Below are 24,461 nucleotides of genomic sequence, written 5' to 3' on the forward strand. Positions count from 1 at the left end.
TAGCCGCTCACGACACGAGGATTCGAACCTCTGCTACGTGTGTGGGTGCTGGGTACACTAACCGTTCAAGCCCAGTGGTTAGCGTGTCTACCTCCCACACTAATGGTAGATCAGTTCAACAAATTTGCAAATTGCATAACTTGAATTTGCATACACATAACCATTCCGTACTCATGGGTATGTGTTCGTATAAATCGCTGGCATGCAACTTAATCATGCGTCGGGCTAAGGTAAAGAGGCAGTCTTGTTCGTGAATGTGATATCTTTTTTCATGTTGGTGGCCCCAGTCACAGACAATCGTCCACTACAAGTCCGGGATTTAAATGGAAATATGAAGAGGTTAATGAGAAGGAGAAAATCAAAAAAGTCAGAAAGAATGGTATTTACGAATTCAGGAGGAAGTGAAAATCCTGTGTTTCAAAAGGGGCCACGTTCACGTGTGTGTGTGTGTGTGTGTGTGTGTGTGTGTGTGTGTGTGTAAGCACTTGTCTGGTCTTCGGCGTCCTCAGCAGGTTAATATATGCTACAGGCAGGGACCGAGACATGCCCCCGAGGTCCCAAGCGGTGCTGGGAAAGTCCAAGGCCACCAAGGGCGTGTGTGATGGTTCAGTCAGGTCTGGGGTAAGGCCTTACCTGGCTTACCACTCCGGGCGCTTGCTGCATCTCGTATGCTCTTCTAACACTCCTCCCTCCTCTCTCTCTCTCTCTCTCTCTCTCTCTCTCTCTCTCTCTCTCTCTCTCTCTCTCTCTCTCTCCAGCACCGAAGACATAACCCGTCAAGTTCCAGGCGTGTCCCTGACCTGCCACTCACGACCCATCAGCCCAACTCAGGTCATCTGTGAGGGGTTGCCGTCGTGCCCACGGGAGCCACGAGGGGGTCAAGACTATGTCATCCCGACACGAACCACCGTAAGGTTGGCACCCTTGGCGACGGTGGCGGCACCTAGCAGCGCCACCTGCAGGCATAGGACCTCACAATAGTCTCTATCACACACACACACACACACATTCCCACCTTCTAATCCTCCACGTGTGGCGGCCCAACAGGTACTTACAAACGCTGCCCCACAGAAATGCACACACTCGAGGGACGTGTGATGATGACCCTGCCAAAGAGGTCAGCGTTGACAACATCTCTCGCGACAACAAAGCCCTTCCCTGAACACCCGCGACAACGCCTGGGTGTGGACCACTATCATCAAACCTAACCAGTGTTGTTAATTATGCACACTAGTCCTCGCTTCCAATCTGTCCCACGAGGCCCCAGGTCCCAACAGGCTGTTCGGTCCACCAAGCTTCTCTGTGTTACTCTGGACGTTAGACTAAGATACAAAGAACACAACACCACCATCACCAAACCCTCCCTCCGCCCATCGCCCCTACGTTCTCCGTACACATAAGACACCCACTCCCTCCGTCTTAACTTAGAAAAAAAAGTCTACGGAACTTTTATTCTCCCCAGACTCACCCAAGTCTCCCCTCCCTACCCACAACACAACAAGGACTAATAACTAAATAAGCCACAGAAAATGATACACAAAATATCTGGCCTCGTCTTACATCACCTAGCAAGACGCGCTGAACACATTTATTCTCCCAATTCTTTCCAACCATTAATTGGACCTCGTCCGACAGTTGGCGTTCCAAACTATGAATCACGCGCGGGCAAGCCAGGGTTCGAATGCTGGCTACAGCAGTCGGCTCACAGTCAACCCGGCTGTTCATCTCCTTGAGGCTGGTCCTTAAATGGGAATCTGGCATGGGCTGGGCACATATAAGGTCTTCATCCAAGAATACAAGTGACATCTTGGCTACCATGAAAAAAAAGTCTGGGACGCCACCGTCACCTCCTACTCACTAAAGATCCCTCGTCCCTAGGCTGCAGTTCAGCATCACGACAGCATCGAGACCGTGCTACAACAACAGCCATGTTGGCAACGACTGTTGCTCTGTCCTCCTCCTCCTCCCCATGTCTTTATTTGGTGTATTTTCATGATATATTTATTACCTCTGCTAGCATACTGATTCACCACACCAGTAACCATCATCATCACCATTATTAATGTATTGATATTATAATCATCATAATATCATCATCATCGTCACCATCATTTTCATTAATATTGTTACTCTTTACTTCGTTAATGATGGAATATGGAGAACCACTACGTAAAAATCATCATTAACGCATAACAAGAGCAGAAGTACAGCCATCTACAAGTACTTTACACATAATATATCGCTAAAGGAAGAAGGAAACGCCAGAACAGTAGGAGAAAAGGCAATTGTCATGCCAGTCTTCAAGAAGAGAGATAGGAAAATGGTGCGGAACTGTATGACAAGTCTCCCTAACAAGGATAATCTGTAAAACACTGGAAAAAGTCACTAGAGAAGCACATGGATGGTTACTTGCAAAGGACTTTCCAACGTGAAAGTTCACATGGTGTCAAAGGAAGGAGGTCATGCATAACTATCTGTTCGACTTAAAAAACCGAGTGAGTTGTTTGGACAAAAAGGTTGACTGTATACAGACTTCCGGAGAGCATTTGACACCGTACCATAAAGGAAGCTGCTAGAGAAACTGGATCTTCAAGCAGCAATATGGGTAGAAACTATCTCTGCATACTACCCTTGAAATGTGTGAGGGTCAGCGTGTCGTGCATCAGAGTTCCATCTTATTACCACTGCTGTTCTAGATCAATGTCATTGACTTTCCAAAGGTTGTGAACATTACTTCAGTACATTTACGAATTATGCCAAGGTCATGGGGGCTAGTAAAGACCAATGAGGATTGCATTAACTTGCAAAGGAACGCAAGCAAGCAAACACCAGATATGTGGTTCCTGAAATTCAGCGAGCACAAATCTAAAATAACCGAGGTATGGACCTGTGAATGGCAGCACGAGCATGATGAACAAATACGATATAAACTGCAGGAATGTGTGAGGGGGAACTGGGAGTCACAAGGGTACCTAATCTGTTGATGTAACTCCGAATCAGGCGTATGATCGAAGACATAAACGTCTGATGGCAAATATTACAAGAATAATTAAGTATATGTTCGTCAGGTTATTCACACCTTACATCACGTGAAAACCAGAACACACTTCTCAAGTCCGGTCGACGCACTTACAGAATCACACGGACATCATCGGGGTGTAAAGGAGGGCGACAAAACCTTTCCTCGAACTGATGGAACCAAGCTACAGAGCGAGGCTATAAGTGGCAGATTTGCTCACCATGGAGGAAAGAAGAGTAAGGGGTGACCTGATCACAAACTATGAGTGTCTACATCAAAAGTTAAATCGCTAATGGTGATCAGCTTTCGTGGGATGCACCAACACAACCAGAGGACACAACAACAAGGTAAGAAAGTGGTTGGAGACGATGTGATGGAGTATTTCTTCAGCATCTTGGTCGTGGATGACTAGAATGAACTAAACGATGGAACTATGAATACTAGCAGCACTCGGGGGTTTAGAGAAGTGATGAACAACTTGCAGAAGAGTGTAACATTCCCCCTCCCGGTCTGTACCAATACGTAAGCACAAAACTAAAAACATCAAGAACACCGGCGACACAAACACATTCACAGGAAATTTCCCGCATTTTCTCAGAAGAGGGCAGCAAGGGGGGTGACGTCACACCTCCTAAGCTTTCTCGTTTCCTGCTCACAAGCGACGAGGCGGTTTGCAAAATATAGCTCTACAGTGCGTGTGTGTGTGTGTGTGTGGGGGGGGGGGGGGTAAGGTGGCACGGCAGGGGGCAGCGTGCCAGCTTCTAACGTTCTCGGGAAGAGAGAGAGAGAGAGAGAGAGAGAGAGAGAGAGAGAGAGAGAGAGAGAGAGAGAGAGAGAGAGAGAGAGTCCCCCCCCCCCATACCGTGTCAGGGAACTGGAGAGGAAATATGTCGAGACAGAGGATGGAGTGGGAGGGGGAGGGTTGCGACGAATATGAGACCAGGAGGAGGAGGAGGAGGAGGAGATGAGATTATATGACAAATAGACAGCAGAACACTGAGGCAGACGATACTAGTGACGGGCTCTCTCTCTCTCACTGTGCCCCACTAGCCCTCCCAAATATCTCATCAGCCCTTTCACTATATGACCAGCCACCCACCCCCTCCTCTCTCTCTCTCTCTCTCTCTCTCTCTCTCTCTCTCTCTCTCTCTCTCTCTCTCTCTCAGCTATTCACGGATGACAACAGTGGAGCGAGCCTCAATGCCCTTAAACTTGGTTCAGCAAGTCTCAGTTCTCCTCAGCTCCAGTGCGTCCCAGTCGCTCCCGAGACTGTCTCTACTGGAGTACCCTGGTCCCATCACAGTTCCACTATTGACCACCTGGACGGCACGAGCCTTGGGTGTGATGGCCTAACCTCTGGCCTGAACCCCTTACAGGACTTGGTCAACGGCCAGACCATCATACTAAGCGTTATGCCGTCATGTTTACCGGTCGTACCGTCGTGTTCAAGGTTCGTACTGTCGTGTTCAAGAGTCGTACCGTCGTGTTCAAGGGTCGTAATGTTCATTTAATCCCAGTGGTTTACGTGGTCTCATTCCACTGTTCTCAGTTCTACTTAAATCGAAAACAACAACAGGCGAGTCCATTTTCCCCTCTCGGTTCCAATCAGATTCACCCGGATCCCCTCAGCCTTTCTCAGCTCCACCTAAGTCCTCCTCGGTCTCAGCAAGCCTCCCCCTTCCTCATGGCCCACCTCAGCATCTCTCTCAGTTCCTCTCGCCATCCACTTCAGGTCCCTTGGTTGCCCTCAGCTGCCACTCTATCCCACTCACCTCACTAGGTTCTCACCAACCCTCTCCACGCTCCTATCTTTCTTGGCATCTCTCAGCTCCTTGAAAAAAAAAAAATCAATAGTAAAAAAAATAAATAAATATATCCTATCTAATATCACTACCAGCTCAGCCATGACGACCCTCATGTGAGATAACGATCATTATCCTCACAAAACCGTCAGTCCACAAAATCAGTGTTAATAAAATAAAAAGTAGACAGACGGGATATGATACCCCATCCCAGGCCAGCTGGCGGCACGGGACATGTCGCCGAGGACTGTAAGGATTGCCCAAGCAACAAGTGTGGGTGTATGAGCGACAAGTGTGGGTGTATGAGCGACAAATGTGGGTGTATAACATCTGATGAGTGGAGTAACGTGGGGGAGACACACCCGAGCAGCGTGTGGCAGAACCCGTGAACGGCGTTGTGTTTCGTTACGTAGCGTGGAACGTTACACCACTTGATCGCCCGCTTCCAGTGTGACCTGCATGGCGCGGTGCAGTTCGGACTGTAGGACACAGTGTCAATTGCAAGATATACAGAGGCGTGGGCTGCCTGCCAGAGAGCCCTTGCGTGGCTCGTGTGGATGCGGGTGAGTGTTGTTTCCTGTGAAGCAGTGGCCGAACACGTGCCTCTGGGGAGACGATGGGGACCCCCCACATCGGCTTCTGGGAAACGAGCGCTCCTCTCTATGAACTCCTGGGCTTGTGGCTCCCCCAGGGGCTGGGCCGCCACCTCTCCTTGCCACTCTACCAGGCTAGACTGGCCATCTGACTCATCAGCTTTCCCTTAAAGCTGGCTCCTTTCTCGACCAGACCAGTGTCATCTGTCACCTGTCACTCCAGACCAGACCAGTGCCACTTGTCCCTCCAAATCAGACCAGTACCATTTTCTGTCACTCCAGACCATCCCAGTGCCAACTGTCACTTTTCCCTACAAACCAGACTAGTACTAACTGTCAATGAGATCTGCGCCGCCACCTTCCCCATGAGATCAGTTTTATTTCCAGTTCCTGCTCATGGGCCACCACCTGACCACGACTTGTACAGCCTCCCGTCCTTCCAACTGGCCCAACCCCCCCCCGACCAGACTTGGGTCAACGCCCGTTATAGCCAGAGAAAGAGCTTTTAACCAACTCCAGCTTCCGTTTGCCCAATCAGGTCACCTTCCAGTCATAATTACCTCCCCTTATTCTAAGCCGCCACTTTCCCATAGAGTCTGTGGCCGCCTCCTGCCCTTCAGCTGAGCTACTCGTGTCTCCTAATACAAAGGCTGCTCCCGTCCTTCCACAACAGGGGCCATCTCTCGACCACACCTGGAGGAACAAAACCTATGTAACCTGCTTGTCCAATTCATGATAACTCTTACCCTCCTGCAACACCGACACACGCCATCTCTTTTACCAAGTCCACAGCCTGCCTTTCCAGCAGGGTTACCACTCTCCCCACAACCTCTTACTGCTCCCCTAAAATGGACACATCTTTCTGTTCATCCCGACTGTTCGTCCAGAAGGGCCACAGTTTATCTCTTCTTCCAACCAAGCCTTACAATAAGGCTATCCTCTTCCCCTTGCCCTAAATTTGGCCATCAGCTTACCCTCCAACAAGGCCATCCTTTTCCCGTTCCCTGAACTTGGCCATCACCTTCCCCACTAAACAGAACCATCCTCTTCCCGTTGCCTCAACCGGACCATCTCCTCAAATGAAGCCATCATCCCTGCCTGCCATCGTGTTCTGTCCAAAGGTCGTACACACCTTGTCCCTCTAACAACGGCATCTTCTGCCCGTTCCTCCAACCAGGCCACTTTATGTCTCCAACAGCGAATTTCTACCTGTTCAACCCTGTCATACAGGTCAACCCCTTTCCTGTTCGCACAACTGGGCAACGTTCCTCCTCTACCTCCTCCAAAGCCACTCCCTTCTTGTTCCTCTAGCATGGCTTAACCATCTCTTGCAATTCCAACAAGACCGTCCTCTGCACCGCCAGCCAACAAGACCACATCCTGCGTCTCCAACAAGGTCAAATCCCGCACCTCCAACAAGACTATATCCTGCACCTCCAACAAGACCACATCCTGCGTCTCCAACAAGGTCAACTCCCGCACCTCCAACAAGACTATATCCTGCACCTCCACCAAGACCACATCCTGCGTCTCCAACAAGACAATCTCCTTCCTGTGCCTCACAATGGGCCAGACAATAAGCACTCGTCGTGCAGTAAGACAATTAAGCCCAACAAAAAGTAGCAAAACAACAACAGGTAATCTGCCCTCTAACCAGACTCATTGTGGTCTCAATTATCCAACCGATCAAAGAGCCTTTTACGGATCATAATGTTACGAAAGTTTCCAATGTATCATGTAGCTTATCAACACAGCTAATGGCTTATCATGACAAACTAGAAGTAAACAGTATATTGTTCATCACACACACACACACACACACACACACACACACACACACAACACACACACACACTGTTCTAGGCGTCGCCGCAAAAAGGCATAGTGCCAGGAGAGTGGAAAAGGGGCAAACGTCATACCTATTTTTGAGAAAGGAGACCGGAAAGAGGCACTGAACCACAGATCAATTTCCCCGACGACCGTGGTTAGCTTGTAAGGTTCTGAAGAATAGATTCAGAGAGCAAAGTGATGACTTTCTACCGACGAAGAATTACTTAAGGGAGAGCTAGCATGGCTTTAGGGAAGAGAGGTGGTGTATAACAAGTCTCTTTGGATTTCTAAGAGAGAGTGAGCTCTGTCTTAGACAAAGGAAGGCTTTGTGTAAACTGTTTGTATCTGGACGCGCCAGAAATAATTTCATACTGTCTTCCTTGGAAGACTGATTAAGGATCCCATTCACCATACAGGACTGAAGAGCAGATTCCTTTAATCGATAGATCATCTTAGATGAGGTGAACAAAGGATGCATGTCAAGTAAGCCTTTTCAAAATGGGTTTTGGAGCCATGACTCTCCTCAATCTATGTAAATAACTTGCCAAAAGGAATATATGGACTCCTACCAACACAAGTTTGCAGATGACGAAAATATTATGAGGGAAGTGAAAAGCGTGGGAGGTTGCATCAAACTTACAAGGGGACCTTGACAGATTCTGAAGTTGGTCTGGCGCGTGGTTGATGAACTTATGTGTTCATGTAAAGAATGTGGGAAAAGAGCCTCGACTGGATTATCATCCAGCAGGAAATAAGTTGCAGGAATCTGTCGGCAAGGCCCTACATCAGGAAAACTGCAAAGGAGACAAACTGTTTGCTACCAAATTTTAGAATGGCAACCAGATTCATCGATAAGGATATATTGATCAAACTGGACGCATCGTATGTTCGATTAAAGCAATGGAGAAGCACAAAGATCCAGAAGAGGGCAACAAAGCTTGCAATAGAATCAAGACAGCCCAGTTTCAGTGAGGGGTTGGAGGTCCTATACGTTTCTAACACAATGGAAGAGAGAAAAGTAAGGGGTGACACGATTGTACTCCCTCGAATTTCTATACCAGTCGGAATGAGTGAGCAGTGCTGCCAAGAGGGCAAAGATGGGGCAACCCAACAACGGCATCATCAGCAAACAAGCTGTAGGACAGCAGAGAGTAACAGACGGGGCCCAAGTAGTGGAAAACACCCTCACCGTACAGCATAGTGGTAATGAAAACCAGGTGATCACACACACACACACACACACACACACACAGAAACGAGCTTCCATGGTATGGTGGTCAGTGTCGCCCGGGTTCGAATCTTGAGCATGACAGTCTACTCCACAGCCAACCCAGGTGTTCATCCTCCCCTTGGGACTGGTCTTAAGGTGGGTACCTGGTTTGGGCTGGCTGGAGTGTGTGTTTGTATACACAAAATAATGAGCATGTGGAACTTATGCAAGGTTAAGAGACGGGGCATTAAGATTGTAAAAGTTGTTTCCCATAACATACAATCAGTTATCAGAAGTCCGGCCTTAAACAAGTTCAAACTAAAGTGCTGTCAAGTTACATACTGGGAAACTCCACCCCCCCCAAAAAAAAAGAAAAAAAAATGTACAACTGTCAAAATGTTTCTGTGCGTGCGCGCGCGCGAGGTAAAGGGGTCACTAGGTCCGTACCCTTAACTTATCGCTGAAATGTTTTATAAAACCATAACATAACTTTCCCAGACCCGGCACGTCACCCACCATTAGCCCCAACACACACGTCACCCACAACCATGAATCTACTGCATTTCCATAGTCCCACCCAACTCCTTTATACAGAGGCTCAAATATAGGGGCTAGTGATACAGAGCTCCTTCATGACTTAACACAACCTGAATTGGCAGTCCCGACACTATTCAACCCCAGACAGATTCACAGTACAATGACCCATACCACTTGGCAAGTATCTTATCCCAGACTACTGTGTGCAATGATCTCGCATCATTTAAGGAGCATTACATCCCACACTTCGGAGTAAAATGCTCCCATACCACTTTTTCAGGGGCGTCATATATACATACATATACATAGCAACGTATACACATACGTACATTGACACACACATATATATACATGTACATATTCATACTCGCTTGCCTTCATCAATTCCTGGCCCTACCCCCGCCCCACAGGAAACAGCATAGCTACCCCATCCCTCTCACTTCATCGATATACGAATATATATTCATCGTTAATGAGATGGTCATGATTAGGACCTCAGTTGCCCGTGCCTTCTCAGCTAACACAAAAGTACATACCAACTGTCATGTGGGCAGAGGTCATCTCACCTGATCATGACCTCTATCATTCAGAGGAGTATCCCCAACCTCTCCTCAGGTCACTGGGTGGGTCATATGTCAGGTATCTTAGGTCAAGGGTTGTCGGGCTCCGTGACTTGTCCTTCAAGCCTTCTAGCCGGTCACGTGACTTAAGCCTTGTCTGCCTGTTCATTTAAGTTGGCTGAAGACCGTCCTAAACGCTGGGACGAAATATACAGGCTCTTGTATTTCGCGTCTTCATTTCCGATGTGAGGCGTTCCTGTTATAATATATATATATATATATATATATATATATATATATATATATATATATATATATATATATATATATATAAGCTACACGAAATAAACACCTTATACATAGCTGCCGCACTATTTTACTTGGTTTCTACAAGCCTAATTCTGATGAATTAGCATTAGGCCAGGAGAAGACTGTGTAGGAAGTCTAAACAACAGACCATATCATTAAAACCCAGCCAGGAGAACCACCCTCCTCTTCCTTCCCCGTGCCGGTACGACAACAATTCTCCTCCCCAACTCGAGCAGTATTTTTAACATAGGAGTCGTCTTATCCCCGTGCCCGGGGAGTGAAGGGTGGGAGGGAGTGGAGGGGAAAAAGACGTGCCCCCCCCCATCAGGTTGGTACCCCTGCACGGGTAACGTCACCACTCCCTGCTGAGGTTATTGCGCCTGAATGCTGTTGTGTTAACATTTGAGCGCACTAACTTTGAGATTGACTATATCAAAATGGCTAGCCGAAGCTTCATGCCAGTTCACATGAATGAACATTATTCATGCTAGACAAAGATAAAAGCATACCGTGACAAAGCATAATTATATATATATATATATATATATATATATATATATATATATATATATATATATATATATATATATATATATCACAGACCTTGGCAAAGTGAAATTATCAATTCACTATCTATTTTCATCACATTTAAAGTACGAATTCAGATACTGAGGCCATAAGTTCGATGTGACGATGTACACATTCTTATGTCTGAACTCCCCAAAATACTAGCTATTCAAATTACTTGTCAAACATGAAATTCATCAGCACATTTTCTTCCCTATCTTCAGCCTGGGGTTGATCAAACACGACATTCTTGAGTAATCCCCCTTCCCCCCATTTAATTCTTAACCTGGTGCTGGTGAATTACAACCATGAACGAAGTTCTTAACAAACAGTCAACTGCAGTAGTGTCAACGAGCCGTTGGGTCGTTAATCTTCAAGACATGAAGATATCTCAGAACCCAAATGTTCATTCTATCGTAGACCTACTTACCCACTTCTGGTATCTATATCAATTACATTCCTCTTCCTCTCGTCTTCCATGAAGAAGTGAGGCCAAATGTATTAACACACTCTGGCGTCAAGGGTATCCCACTATCATCACCCAAGTGGTCAGGAAGACCCGCTGTTTAATTCCTGGCTCATTCTATTGTCTTCAAATTTCCTGCAATTTATTCTACCACATCAATGTGCAATATATATATATATATATATATATATATATATATATATATATATATATATATATATATATATATATATATTCATTTATTTATTCTTTTATTTATTTATTTTATTTATTTATTCACTCAGTCGCTGTCTCCCGCGTTAGCTAGGTAGCGGAAGAAAACAGACGAAAGAAATGGCCCAACCCATCCACATACACATGTATATACATACACGTCCACACACGCACATATACATACCTATACATCTCAACGTATACATATATTTACATACACATATATATACATATATACACATGCACATAATTCATACTTGCTGCCTTTATTCATTCCCGTCGCCATCCCGCGTCACGTGAAACGACAACCCCCTCCCCCCGCATGCGCGCGAGGTAGCGCCAGTAAAATACGACAAAGGCCACATTCGTTCACACTCAGTCTCTAACTGTCATGTATAATGCACCGAAACCACAGCTCCCTTTCCACATCCAGGCCCCACAAAACTTTCCATGGTTTACCCCAGACAATTCACATGCCCTGGTTCAAACCATTAACAGCACGTCGACTCCAGTATACCACATCGTTCCAATGCACTCTATTCCTTGCACGCCTTTCACCCTCCTGCATGATCAGGCCCCGATCGCTCAAAACCTTTTTCACTTCATCCTTCCACCTCCAATTTGGTCTCCCACTTCTCGTTCCCTCCACCTCTGACACATATATCCTCTTGGTCAATCTTTCCCCACTCATTCTCTCCATGTGACCAAACCATTTCAAAACACCCTCTTCTGCTCTCTCAACCATACTCTTTATTACTACATACCTCTCTTACCCCCCTTTCATTACCTACTCGATCAAACCACCTAACACCACACATTGTCCTCAAACATTTCATTTCCAACTCATCCACCCTCCTCCGCACAACTATATCTACAGCCCACGCCTCGCAACCATATAACATTGTTGGAACTACTATCCCTTCAAACATACCCATTTTTGCTTTCCGAGATAACATTATATATATATATATATATATATATATATATATATATATATATATATATATATATATATATATGTGTGTGTGTGTGTGTGTGTGTGTGTGTGTGTGTGTGAATTATATACTTGATCGCCGTTTCCAGCGTTCGCGAGGTACCGCCAGAAACTGCCAAAGAAAGGCCGCATCCGCTCACATCTGTTCTCTAGCTGTCATGTGTAATGCACGGAGATCACATCTCCCTATACACAACCAGACGCCACAGAACTATCCATGGTTCACCACCAGACGCTCCACATATTACATATATAATACCGGACTCCGCCTGCTCGTGATTACGCAGCGAATGAAGAGTCACATTTGCCGAGGCTTGTATCATCGGATGCACACTCGTCAAATGAGTTCTAACTCCAACGGCGTCTAAAGTACTGGAAATAGTGGCGACCTATGAATGCAGGAGCCTTTAGAAAGGTCCCGAGTAACAACAGGACTTTCACAGTAACTGACCCTAAGACATACACACACACACACACACACACACATATATATATATATATATATATATATATATATATATATATATATATATATATACATATGAGAGAGAGAGAGAGAGAGAGAGAGAGAGAGAGAGAGAGAGAGAGAGAGAGAGAGAGAGAGAGAGAGAGAGAGAGAGAGAGAGATTCAGTTCACACAAGCCAGGAACGAGGTCGGTGGGGAAGGTGTGGAACAAAGAGATCAAAGTGTATCTTTAACAAATAGCCAGGGTAGGGACACGAGTTTATTTTGAACTACTGCAAAAACATTTGACCCAGCAATAGCCGTTCTACTTCCGCAATTCCCTTACCTCCGTTTACGACCGGTAATAATAATGCTTCTTCCTCCCGTACTTTCCCTCATTTCTCTGATTACGTTGTTTCCCTCCTCCTTGCCCTCCGTTCCCTTCTCCTCACAAACACACATCTGGTTGGGCATTACATCACCCGTATTTCAAGTCATGAGGGTACGTCGTCGGGCCTTTCGGCCAATCCCAAGCGCCCTTCCCGACTCCCCGTCTGTCAAATTCAGGTCTCACGCTCCCCATAGAGGATAAACATGTACACTGACACTCAAAACAATGCTCTGAGCACCCCTCCGTCCCCGTAACGATTACCAACTTCCTTATTATCAGCCAACTTACTACCCCTAACAAGATTCCCATCTACCCCGCTCCCTCCTTCTCTCCCCCTCCACCATCGCCCAATCTCCACGGCTGCCAACATCCCCCTCCCTCCCTCTCCACCATCGGCCTCACTCCCACCCAGGCCGCCTAAGATAGCCATGACGTAACGAGGAAGGGGGGGCACCACGGGGATCACAACAAACACTACAGAGGTGATAGTGGCAGCTGAGGCCACGCCCCCGTTTGACCCTTTATCTGCACAATCAGCCGAGTGTAGGTAAGAGTAAGCAGCCAGCGTTGCCATACGGTCAACGTGGTGGGGCGACGTCATAGTGCCTAAAAATAGACATGATGTCACCAAGGCTGCTGCTGCTGCTGCTGCCGCCGCCGCCGCTGCCGCCAGGAGCAGCACTAGCCAACCTCCCGCTCACACACACACATACACACACACACACATACCGCCACGCACACACGAACTTACTGAGCTATTCCACGTCTTGCAAACGACTCGCCCGAGAAATACATGTAAATTATACAATTTGCAACAATTAGCATAGTCACCAACTCCGTCATTTCTAAATCTGCCGATCTAGCGTATGATGTAAATACCTTTCTCTGCAGAGGTTTGCAGTTCATATATTATGAGACTTAAATACTTAATAACAACCTCATCTGCTTCTCAGTCGCCCAATTTTACCTAATTGTGTGCAAATGGCATTAAACTAACAATTTAAGTGGCATTTTTTTCACGCTAAGATTAGTTCAAGAAAGCGCGGAGCAGTAAATCAGGCCTTCGGCACAGTACTTCTTAACAAGCAACCTTTTACCGAATGTTTCTAAGACTTGGCCTCATGAGTCTATACAGTATGGACATCCAGTGAAGGGTCGCTTTTTCATAAGGACGCCAAAGAAAATACTCCAAACGTTACAGTTCCCTGAACCTTCCTACGATCACATTTTCGCGAAAGAAATGAAATAAAAGGAGAAATGTCCTTTCGATGTTTAATTCGATATCTAACATTTATGGGTTAATCCTCCTTTCACTTTCGTGACCTGACTTGACCTGGCAAGAACCCTCAGCCAGCTACAAAAAAGCTGACCTTTCCGCAATATCTAAGCAACTTACAAGTATGAAGCATGGGCTTTGTCATGAGCTTTCATAAGATACTAACAAAAACTGTGATAATACGGAACGGTGGATGATGAATCTGCTTATCCACCTTCCACTTTGCCTATCTAGCTTAGGCGATCTACATTTCTCTTTAATTGTGACTCATTTTGCTTTATTATCCACGAAATTTGACCAGTAACTAAACTCCAGGTGTCTTTCAAACCGTCTGTTGAAGCTTACATTATTTCTAGATTCAAAATCTATTCTCATAAACTAAAAATGTTGCTATGGTGCTGTATGAATAGTCCTGAAATCAGGAGTCTTTAAATTAATGGCACTCAGTTATATTTCATAAACTGTACCAGTGCAACCTTCTAGCAAAATCCATGCAAAGTGTGAAGACTTCAGCTTTGAGCCCTGCTAACAGTAGAATACAGAGTATGAGTTTAGAAGAATCTTCATGCAAGCGAAGTTTTTCAAATTCAGTATTACCCAATCTGAAATATCCATCCAGCCAATTTCATCAAACTACCTTCTAAGATACCTAAATTCACACACACACACACACACACATATATATATATATATATATATATATATATATATATATATATATATATATATATATATATATATATATATAATCATTCTTTTTATTATACTTAATCGCCGTCTCCCGCATTAGCGAGGTAGCGCAAGGAAACAAACGAAAGAATGGCCCAACCCACATGACAGCTAGAGACTGAGTGTGAACGAATGGGGCCTTTGTTGTCTTTTCCTAGCGCTACCTCGCACACATGATGGGGGAGGGGGATGTTATTCCATGTGTGGCGAGGTGGCGATGGAAATAAATAAAGGCAGACAGTATGAATTATATACATGTATATATATGTATATGTCTGTGTGTGTATATATATGTGTACATTGAGATGTATAGGTATGTATATTTGCGTGTGTGGACGTGTATGTATATACATGTGTATGGGGGTAGGTTGGGCCATTTCTTTCGTCTGTTTCCTTGCGCTACCTCGCAAACGCGGGAGACTGCGACAAAGCAAAATAAATAAATAAATAAATAAATATATATATATATATATATATATATATATATATATATATATATATATATATATATATATATTGCTAAAGTAATGAGTATTTTCAGTATTCAAGTAAATAAAATGTTATATATGAAATAAAAGTCAATATAGTACCACTCAAGACAAATAGCAATCCATCTATGGGCTACTCTTCTGACTTGGCTAATATTGGTAACATCTCACAGACACAGCACCCTTCAAAAATATAGGTGTAACAGATTTTCTTTACAATAATATAACATTTCTGCATTAAGAAATGTAACTGTGATTCAATAAGTTTCAAGAACTGAAACTCTTCTCTCTGAAAGAAAAGGAACTATTTTTTCAATTCAGCCACCAATTTAACACCAATATCAGCATATAATCAATAAAATACAATCAAAGGATTGTATTTTGATTCCAAGGAATACATCTTCAAGATACACTTTTTCCTAAGTAATACAATTAATCAGCTATTATAATGTAAACTTTGGACCAAAATAACTATGTGCAGATATATAGAAGTGACATTTTGCGGTTATTTTTATCTTTTGCATTCAAGTTATACTGCTTTAGAATGACAAATGAAAACAGCTATCAGTTGCTCTTCGTGTGGGTGCAGTATTACTATAAGGTTTATAAATCAATCTTTGCTTGAATGGAAGAAATTCTACAACAAACACAAGAACATTAATCTAATAACTCACCACTAACATTTTGAAACTTATGTACAGCTTGCATCATTAAATTCCAAAAACTAAGTTTTCAGAGAAAAAGGTTACTCACTTAAAGTTTCACATATATTTCTGGAGGATTACCTCTGCCTGTCTCCACTAAAGCAACATTTATATGCATGTATGTGGTCTTCTTACAACAATTTCCAACCACATAATCTTTCTGAAAATCAAGCCCACAAATTAACCTTCCAGTTATGCAAAACAAAAATTGTAAAATGCAGGAAAAGCGTAGAGAAAACATAAAGATGCGAACAAATTTCCAAAGTGATTAAATGTAAAGACAAACATTTTGATAATTTTACCAGGAGCCTGTCACCATATATGATGATAATGCTTTCAGCCCCTTCACAAACTCAAGAGAGAAAAAAAAAAACCAGAACAGTATATTTCATACTTATTACAAGTTAATTTCACCGAGTTCAATAGGCTATACATACACATTACTAATTTTCAATTTTGAAAACTTCAGGAAACAAATTCAGAGTCATCCCTCTGCATGCAAATTAATATGAAAGTGTGTGAGCAATTTTGTGGATAATCTAACACCAAACATTTCTAGAAAAAAAAATTTAGTGCATACCATAATTTTGAATATCTTAAATCATATAGTATCATTCACATTTGAATCAATTCACGTCTTTATCATGCATAAACAATGCTACACAAAAGACAAAACTGCTTCATTTAATGTAAAACTTAAGAAATCTTGTAATTCATAAGGTATCACTAAGGTCAGTATCTACTAACTACATTCTTTCCTTTCACAATTTTTGCTATATCTATTACAACATAAATCTGTACCCCATTCTTTGAGGTTTCTGCAGCTTCAAGGCCGCACTTTAATCAGTAGCAAGAAAAAATTGATTCCTTTGCAGTGAAATGCTCTTCAACAAGATTGTACTCTCATGATACAACTTCACTACAGTTGACTTTTCACATAATGTATAACCACAAGCAGGTGCAGACTGGTAATGTCTTAGAAGTTAATTTCATATACATTTACTGTATATATGTATATACATATATATATATATATATATATATATATATATATATATATATATATATATATATATATATATGGGGATAGGGGAGAAAGAATACTTTCCATGTATTCCCTGCATGTCATAGAAGGTGACTAAAAGGGAAGGGAGCTGGAGGCTGGAAATCCTCCCTTCTCATTTCAATTTTCCAAAAGAAGGAACAGAGAAGGGGGCCAAGTGAGGATTCCCTCAAAGGCTTAGTCCTTTGTTCCTAACACTACCTCGCTAACGCGGGAAATGGCGAACAGAATGTAAAAATATATATATATATCATTTTTTCATACTTGAATGCAGTTTCCTGCATTAGCAAAGTAGCACAAGGAAGAGGTAAGGAAAAGCTGCATCTGTTCACATACATTCTCTAGCTATCACGTGTAATGCACCAGAACCACACCTCCCTATCCATAACCAGACCCCAGATGTTTTACATGCCCTGGTTCAGTCCAACAACAGCATGTCAACCCCAGTATACCACATCATTCCAATTCACTCAATCCCTTACATGCCTTTCATCCTCCTGCATGTTTAGGCCGAGATAGCCCAAAATCTATTTTACCCAATCTTTCTATCACCAGTCTGCTCTCCTGGTTCTCCTTATTCCTCCATACCTGACACATATAACCTCTTTGTCAACTTTTCCTCATTCATTCTCTCCATATATCCAAACCATTTCAACACATCCCCTTCAGCTCTCTCAACCACACCTCTCTTACCCTTTCATTACTCACATGATCAAACCACCTCACACCACATACTGTCCTTAAGTATTTCGTTTCTAACATATCCACCCTCCTCTGCACAGTCTTAACTATAGCCCATGCCTTGCATCCATATCATACTGCAGGGACTACTATTTTAAACATACCCATTTTTGTATACCTATCTATCTATCTATCTATCTATCTATCTATCTATATATATATATATATATATATATAGATAGATAGATAGATAGATAGATAGGTATACAAAAATGGTATGTTTAAAATATAGTCCCAGTATAGTAACAAAAAGGGTATGTTAAAATAGTAGTCCCTGATAATATATATATATAATATATTATATATTATAATATATATATATATATATATATATAAGTCCTAGGGTAAAAAAAAAACAAATAAAATACATATGTTACTCCTTATTCAAATAAGGAACAAGGGACGCAGACAAGTAGGGATATTTCCTCTGATGTCTAATCATCTATTTCTAACAATAACGTGTCAATGCAGGGAAAAGCAAATAAGCATGAAAGGAGAAAACATATCATCATCAATAACAAATAATACCAGGACCCCTTCTTCAAGGATTCCTGCATTTCAAAGATGCATTATACACAGTTGAAAAGACAGAACAAACTCCTTTGAAGAAGGAAGTTCTTTGATAATACTGTACTCTGTTTTGTCAACTGATGATAATAAATGCTTGCTAAAGCTAACTTTTCCTTCATTGTGTAACCTCAAGCTGGCGGAGTTTGGTAATACACACACACACACACATATATATATATATATATATATATATATATATATATATATATATATATATATATATATATATATATATATTCATGTCTGTAATTCATATATAGATATATGTAAATTATCCACACAAAGCGGATATTACTAGAAAATTTAACGACAGATATATAAAAAAATCATACACAGCATACATCAAAATAATTTAATACATACTGACACACACTATATCTGTAAGCTTCATAAACTATGAGGCAGATTTCCATATAGTTAATCCTAAAACATACATGTCAAAATATAGAAATGGAAACTGGTTTAAATACATTAGGGCATATGAAATATGAAATGTACACGGGTGGCTACCTTTGGAAACGAACCCAGGAACAAGATTTTAATCACTTGATATGAAAGACAGGACTACTGAGTCAATGTATATATTACCCTTCAGCATTTTGAAACCAGTTATAGTCTGTTATGAAAAAGATGATCATGAATTTCAGGATACGAAAATCTAAAGTATAATCTACGGGATTAACATTCCTACATTCATGTCTTGAAACCGTCGGACAGGTTTCAAAACATCAAATACAAACGACAAGTTATACTAATATGTCACCTTACCTGTTGAGCATATCGCAAAAGTGACGCGAGGCATGTACATATGATACGAAACTGATAAATGACTTACTGTTACAGCAAAACTTGAACGTCTTAACTTGATTCGCTCTGCCCGACGGACACACTCATTACAGCACCCTGCGAAGTAAGACGACTTAGCACCGAATACACTTCTCTACACACAAAATTCTTGAAATTCTCATCATTTTCTAAGCTTTTGATATACTGGGATAACATATTATGTTAAAATAATTATGAAATACTCAAAAATGTAGAAAAAGTATGAGATATTGAATAACATTATATTGAAGAAGCACAGTTTAGTAAAAGGATGTAAACAAACCCATTGAGCGTCAGGCTGTCAGCTGTTTAGTGTTAACTTCTGTTTACCTCATTGGCTACCACCTGACTGTAATAACCAAGTTCTACAGTACAGGGAGAGATTTCTACATATGAATTTTTTCAACATCGGGACAGTTCTGTTATTCAGCATTCATAATTTTCTCATAGGCTCCGGGGCTGTGATACCGTAAAGGTTCTTCACATAATTACTAATATGTTTCCTAATTTCCTACCATAATAATAATATTGATAATAATTATTATCCCTGTGGATAGGGGAGAAAGAGTACTTCCCACGTATTCCCTGCGTGTCGTAGAAGGCGACTAAAAGGGGAGAGAGCGGGAGGCTGGAAATCCCCCCTTCCCACTGTTAATTTTCCAAAAGAAGGAACAGAGAAGGGGGCCAAGTGAGGATATTCCCTCAAAGGCCCAGTCCTCTGTTCTTAACCCTACCTCGCTAATGCGGGAAATAGCGAATAGTATGAAAGAATAATAATAATAATAATAATAATAATAATAATAATAATAATAATAATAATAATATAACAATAATATTAGACTACTATTTCACTATACCCTCTTGCATTAACATTTGCTCAGTTGTTGTGGCAAAAGCCTTCTGAAACATGAAAAATGTACATGTAAATAAATTCTACAGAAATACATGCAGAGCAGTCATGCAAAGAACCACTACCCAAGACTGCAGGTTATACTGAGGTCTTCTTTTAGTATGTCTCTTCTCCATTACCTTGCATTTACTTGGGTTGAACTTCATTAATCACTGTCAGACCAATTCTGGAATTTGTCTAAAGCCCCACTGTAAGTTTGAAGCATTCATCATTCCTAACTTCTGTCATGACTTTAGCATCATCCACAAACATACTTGGATATGAATCTAATCTTTCATCATATACTTAAATCAAGAATTGCAATGGTTTTAAGAGCAAGGCTTGTGGCATAACACTGGTAACTCCAACCTACAAAGGATAGGTCCCTCTGATGTGCATTGTTCCCATCAACCAGTGATGAAAATACTCACAACAGGCAATTTTTATCAGTTGTTAGTTAATACATCGTCAAGCAATTCTGTATGAGAATGGGCTACTTTCTGAGTGTTCGTGGATTGGTTTATTCATTTGTGATTCAGGTTATAATAGCTTGGTTATTAAGCCTATGACCTTTCATAAGCATCTTCTTTATATCAAATGTGGATGATATGCAGATGTTATTTATTTACTATTCATATAAGGTAAAATGTAACACAGTCTCATTACAGAGAATGAATAGTTGCTCATAATTTTACCTCTTGTGGTCTGTTTTCACTTCTGTAAAGTTTTTCTGCTATAGTAATTGAAAATTGATACACTAGAAGTCTGGACTTTCTTGATCAAGATAATAAAAAAAAATTCTATGATATTTGGAATCTTGCTGTGTACATTTAATCAATACTTGCAATAAATTTGTAGGTTCTCCATGAAGACAAATGATGGAAGCCTCCTGTATCAGGAGAAGAAGGGAAAAATAGGTAACCATTTGACATATATGTACCATGAAAGAGCCAGAGCATTTACTCGCATCACTTTGGATCATGAAAGGTCAGTGTCATAAAAGATTATCTTTTGGTGGTTTTTTTTATACACCATGTGCTTACTAAGTGTATTTGATATATATTTCATGCACATACCCTGTATGTACAATTGACACAAGTCTCATCATTTTCATTGCACTTATATAGTTTTCCTTTGGTTCTCCAGAGGTAAAATTGACAGTGCTCAAGATCGTGTAGCTGGATGGTTACGGGATGTGTTCCTCCCCCAAGGGTACCCCGAGTCTGTTTCATCAGACTACCTCCATTACCAGATGTGGGATACATTACAGGTGTACTTAATGAAATTTTAATTCTTTTTTATATTCTTACCAGCAGAATATAGTTTCGTAACAAGATCCACATATCACAAAACAAAAACACAGCTAGTCAGAATACACAGGTGGAAATGGAGATATATTACAAGAATTTTGCATTTCATTTAAGGTAATTTTCAGGTTGAGTGAAAAAAAGGGAAAAATATTAGAGCTGCAGGAAAGAGATTACATGAATAAATTTGAACATCAATGTATCCTAGCCTCATTCAGAGACACACATCACTCATTCCTTCTCTCCTTATAAACATAGGATTTTCCTGTGGTTTTGAATTTTATAATTCTTTTCAGTGGAAGATGTTCTCTGATTTCTTGATGGATGGTATTTTAGTTTTTTTTATTATAGATTTTCTATTGCCTATCATCAAATGATTCTCTTTTCTTTCCACAAAAAAATTATTTTAGCTGTAGGTAGCAATCTCATTCAGAATTTTTTTAATCCAAGTTTACAGACTTACATAAGCAGCACTAGTAGCTGTGTTTAGTTTTTATTCTTTACATATACAGGCATACTGCAGTAGCATTGCAGGAGCACTGAGCCTTCAAGCAACTCTGACTGGCTTAGGAGTGGGTGAGGAAGCTGCAACACCACTTGCAGCCACTCTCATGTGGCTATTGAAGGATGGGTCTGGGATGATTGCTTCTATTGCCTTTGCCTACTGGAGAGGGTTAGTATCATAAAGGGAAGTTTTTTCTATATTCAGTCAAAAGAAGGGCAGGCATTACATATGTTAATGAAGTTATCACCATCTTTATATATAATAATTCATGAGGTTAGCACAATCTAACAATACCATAATATGTTCCAGGTCACAGTTAGATTGTAATAGTAAGCAGTGGCGCCTCTTTGCTGATGTAGCTAATGACTCTGGTCACTTCCTGAGGCTTCTAGGACCTCTGTTGCCAATGCCATTCTTAGCTGTAATGTGTATATCAGCAGTTTTGATGGCACTTGTGGGTGTGGCTGGGGGTGCAACACGAGCAGCTCTCACACTACATCAGGTGCAGTGTCTTGTATGATTTTATAATGTATATATGTCCAGTCTCCCTTTGCATTTCTTCCTATTTCAAAGACTCTTCCTTGACATTACAATTAAATCCACAGATGAACTTGAGGGTTATATTCATAAGTTCTTTTTTCCTTTTTTTTTTTTTCAATGTAGGCAAGCCTGTGGCTGCTAACCTCATAAGCTTAACCCTTTTATTTTGAGAATGGTTTTATTTTTCCCTGTTTGAACACTTTCCAAAAGAGGTAAAACAATTATATGTCCATTGCATAAACATGGGATCCAACACTGACGGTGTACCTTCCCTTCTGGCATAAGTATTTTCAATAAGATGTTTGCATAGGAATTTTTCCTGGAAAAATCTAAGAATTCATTCCTCCATATCGTATTCCCTTATGCAGAGAGACACAGTTCCCATCAGTTTTCCTGCAGCTAAAACTGAGGGAATTTACAGTCTGTGTCCAAACCCAATGTTTGAAAATAAGCTCGAAATTTAATATATCTCATTTATTGTTTAACTTGACCCAAAGTGAACTCTGTCTGAGTCTGATTATGATATATACATATTTGACAGGCTCGTCGTGATAACATGGCAGATGTGTCAGCTAAGGATGGCAGCCAGGAGACTCTGGTCAATTTAGCCGCACTTTTTACTTCCCTCACTATTCTACCCATCATCGCATCTAGTTTTTTGTGAGTTACACTACTGTGTATGTGTATTAGAAAGCCAAAGCAACATGTAAAACTCCACACTTCAGCTTGTACTTTGAGCACTGTTTTTGTGTTTTTGCCTTTCAATAGTGGTCTAATCAATAACTCATATAATTTCTGAAGAAATCTCATAGGAAATAACATACTTTACTTGATATGTTATGTAAAGAAGAGAAATCTAATTCATAATTTGTTCTTTAAGGAATGATGATATTCAGTTTGTGTATCTAAGGTGCTCTAGAGAAATGTACATAATAATGACATAATACTGTGCTGTTTGTGAGCTCATTTGTAAATGAAAATCAGAATTTTCTGCTTATAGAACATACACTTCTATTCACAGTAAATCAGAATAAATAGAATCTTTACAAAATATGTCAGCTGCTAATCAGCATTACACTCTCAAGCTTTAAGATCCCACTATCAATTTTAAATCTTTAAGTATGCAGAAAACATACCTTTGCTACTAGTTAACCCAGATGGATGAAGTCTCTTCATTTGCAAAGCAGTGCCAGTAAATCTAATCATATGAAATGATCTCTTCTTTTCTTACTTGTTCACCATTTATCTTGTTAGCAAGGTAGCAATTTCTGTAATGGGAAAAAAATTATGTGACAATAGGGGTCAATATGTAACTGAAAACACTGTGAAATATATGAAAAAATAACATCCTGTTACTGTATATGTGACTGTCAGTTTATAAATCTATGAGCAATTATCATTGTAAAATGGATACATTAATACTGTTGTTCCTTACACATTTTAAATCATGATGAAGATGAAAACAGTATCTCTAAGTCTTTGTTTTTCTTTTTGTCATGAAACTTTGACATTTTTCTTTATAACAAATGCAAGCTTATATATGACTGGCAGTTTGAAAAACTCCCATTTTCAATCAGCTATGGATTTCTTACAGGTTGAATTGGATAACCTTCTTCGTATGTGTTGTGCTACATCTCCTGGCCAACTATCGAGCAGTACGAGCCATCCAAATGGAAAGCCTCAACCGTCCCCGTCTCTTGTATATCCTCAACTCTTGGTTCACTTCATCTATTATTCCAGAAGTAGAAGAAACTAATCTTGCTGAACCTTTATTATTTGGAGCAGCATTTAAACCTAGTTAGTGTGCATTGGTCTCTTTACCTGGGCATATTTTATATAAGCTATTCTAATTTTCCAGTAAATCAATGTATACATACGTATACATACA

At 41.2% G+C, this 24,461-nt stretch overlaps 2 protein-coding genes across 7 annotated transcripts in view; one reads left to right on the forward strand and one right to left on the reverse strand.

Moving 5' to 3' along the window:
• raw (NDT-like domain-containg protein raw) overlaps positions 1–24,461 on the reverse strand; it is a 923,024-nt gene that overhangs the window by 211,352 nt on the left and 687,211 nt on the right. For all 3 annotated transcript variants that reach the window (XM_071657218.1, XM_071657210.1, XM_071657211.1), the window contains 2 exons: positions 23,710–23,841; positions 19,343–19,410 (listed from right to left, as the gene is read on the reverse strand). The gene's annotated coding sequence lies outside the window, so the exon portion shown is untranslated. The remainder of the gene's footprint in view (positions 1–19,342; positions 19,411–23,709; positions 23,842–24,461) is intronic.
• The window catches only part of LOC139746233 (RUS family member 1), a 47,397-nt gene that overhangs the window by 17,049 nt on the left and 5,887 nt on the right, over positions 1–24,461 (forward strand). For 2 of the 4 annotated variants that reach the window (XM_071657223.1, XM_071657220.1), the window contains exons 2-7: positions 21,080–21,208; positions 21,368–21,491; positions 22,041–22,201; positions 22,343–22,535; positions 23,115–23,233; positions 24,168–24,370. In XM_071657223.1, coding sequence (XP_071513324.1) covers positions 21,080–21,208; positions 21,368–21,491; positions 22,041–22,201; positions 22,343–22,535; positions 23,115–23,233; positions 24,168–24,370 — 929 coding nt within the window. Of the gene's footprint in view, positions 1–19,587; positions 19,808–21,079; positions 21,209–21,367; positions 21,492–22,040; positions 22,202–22,342; positions 22,536–23,114; positions 23,234–24,167; positions 24,371–24,461 lie in introns of those variants that run through there. The other 2 variants (XM_071657221.1, XM_071657222.1) reach the window with 2 other exon arrangements.

The sequence above is a fragment of the Panulirus ornatus genome, chromosome 64, assembly GCF_036320965.1.
Source record: "Panulirus ornatus isolate Po-2019 chromosome 64, ASM3632096v1, whole genome shotgun sequence".
NCBI lineage: Eukaryota > Metazoa > Arthropoda > Malacostraca > Decapoda > Palinuridae > Panulirus > Panulirus ornatus.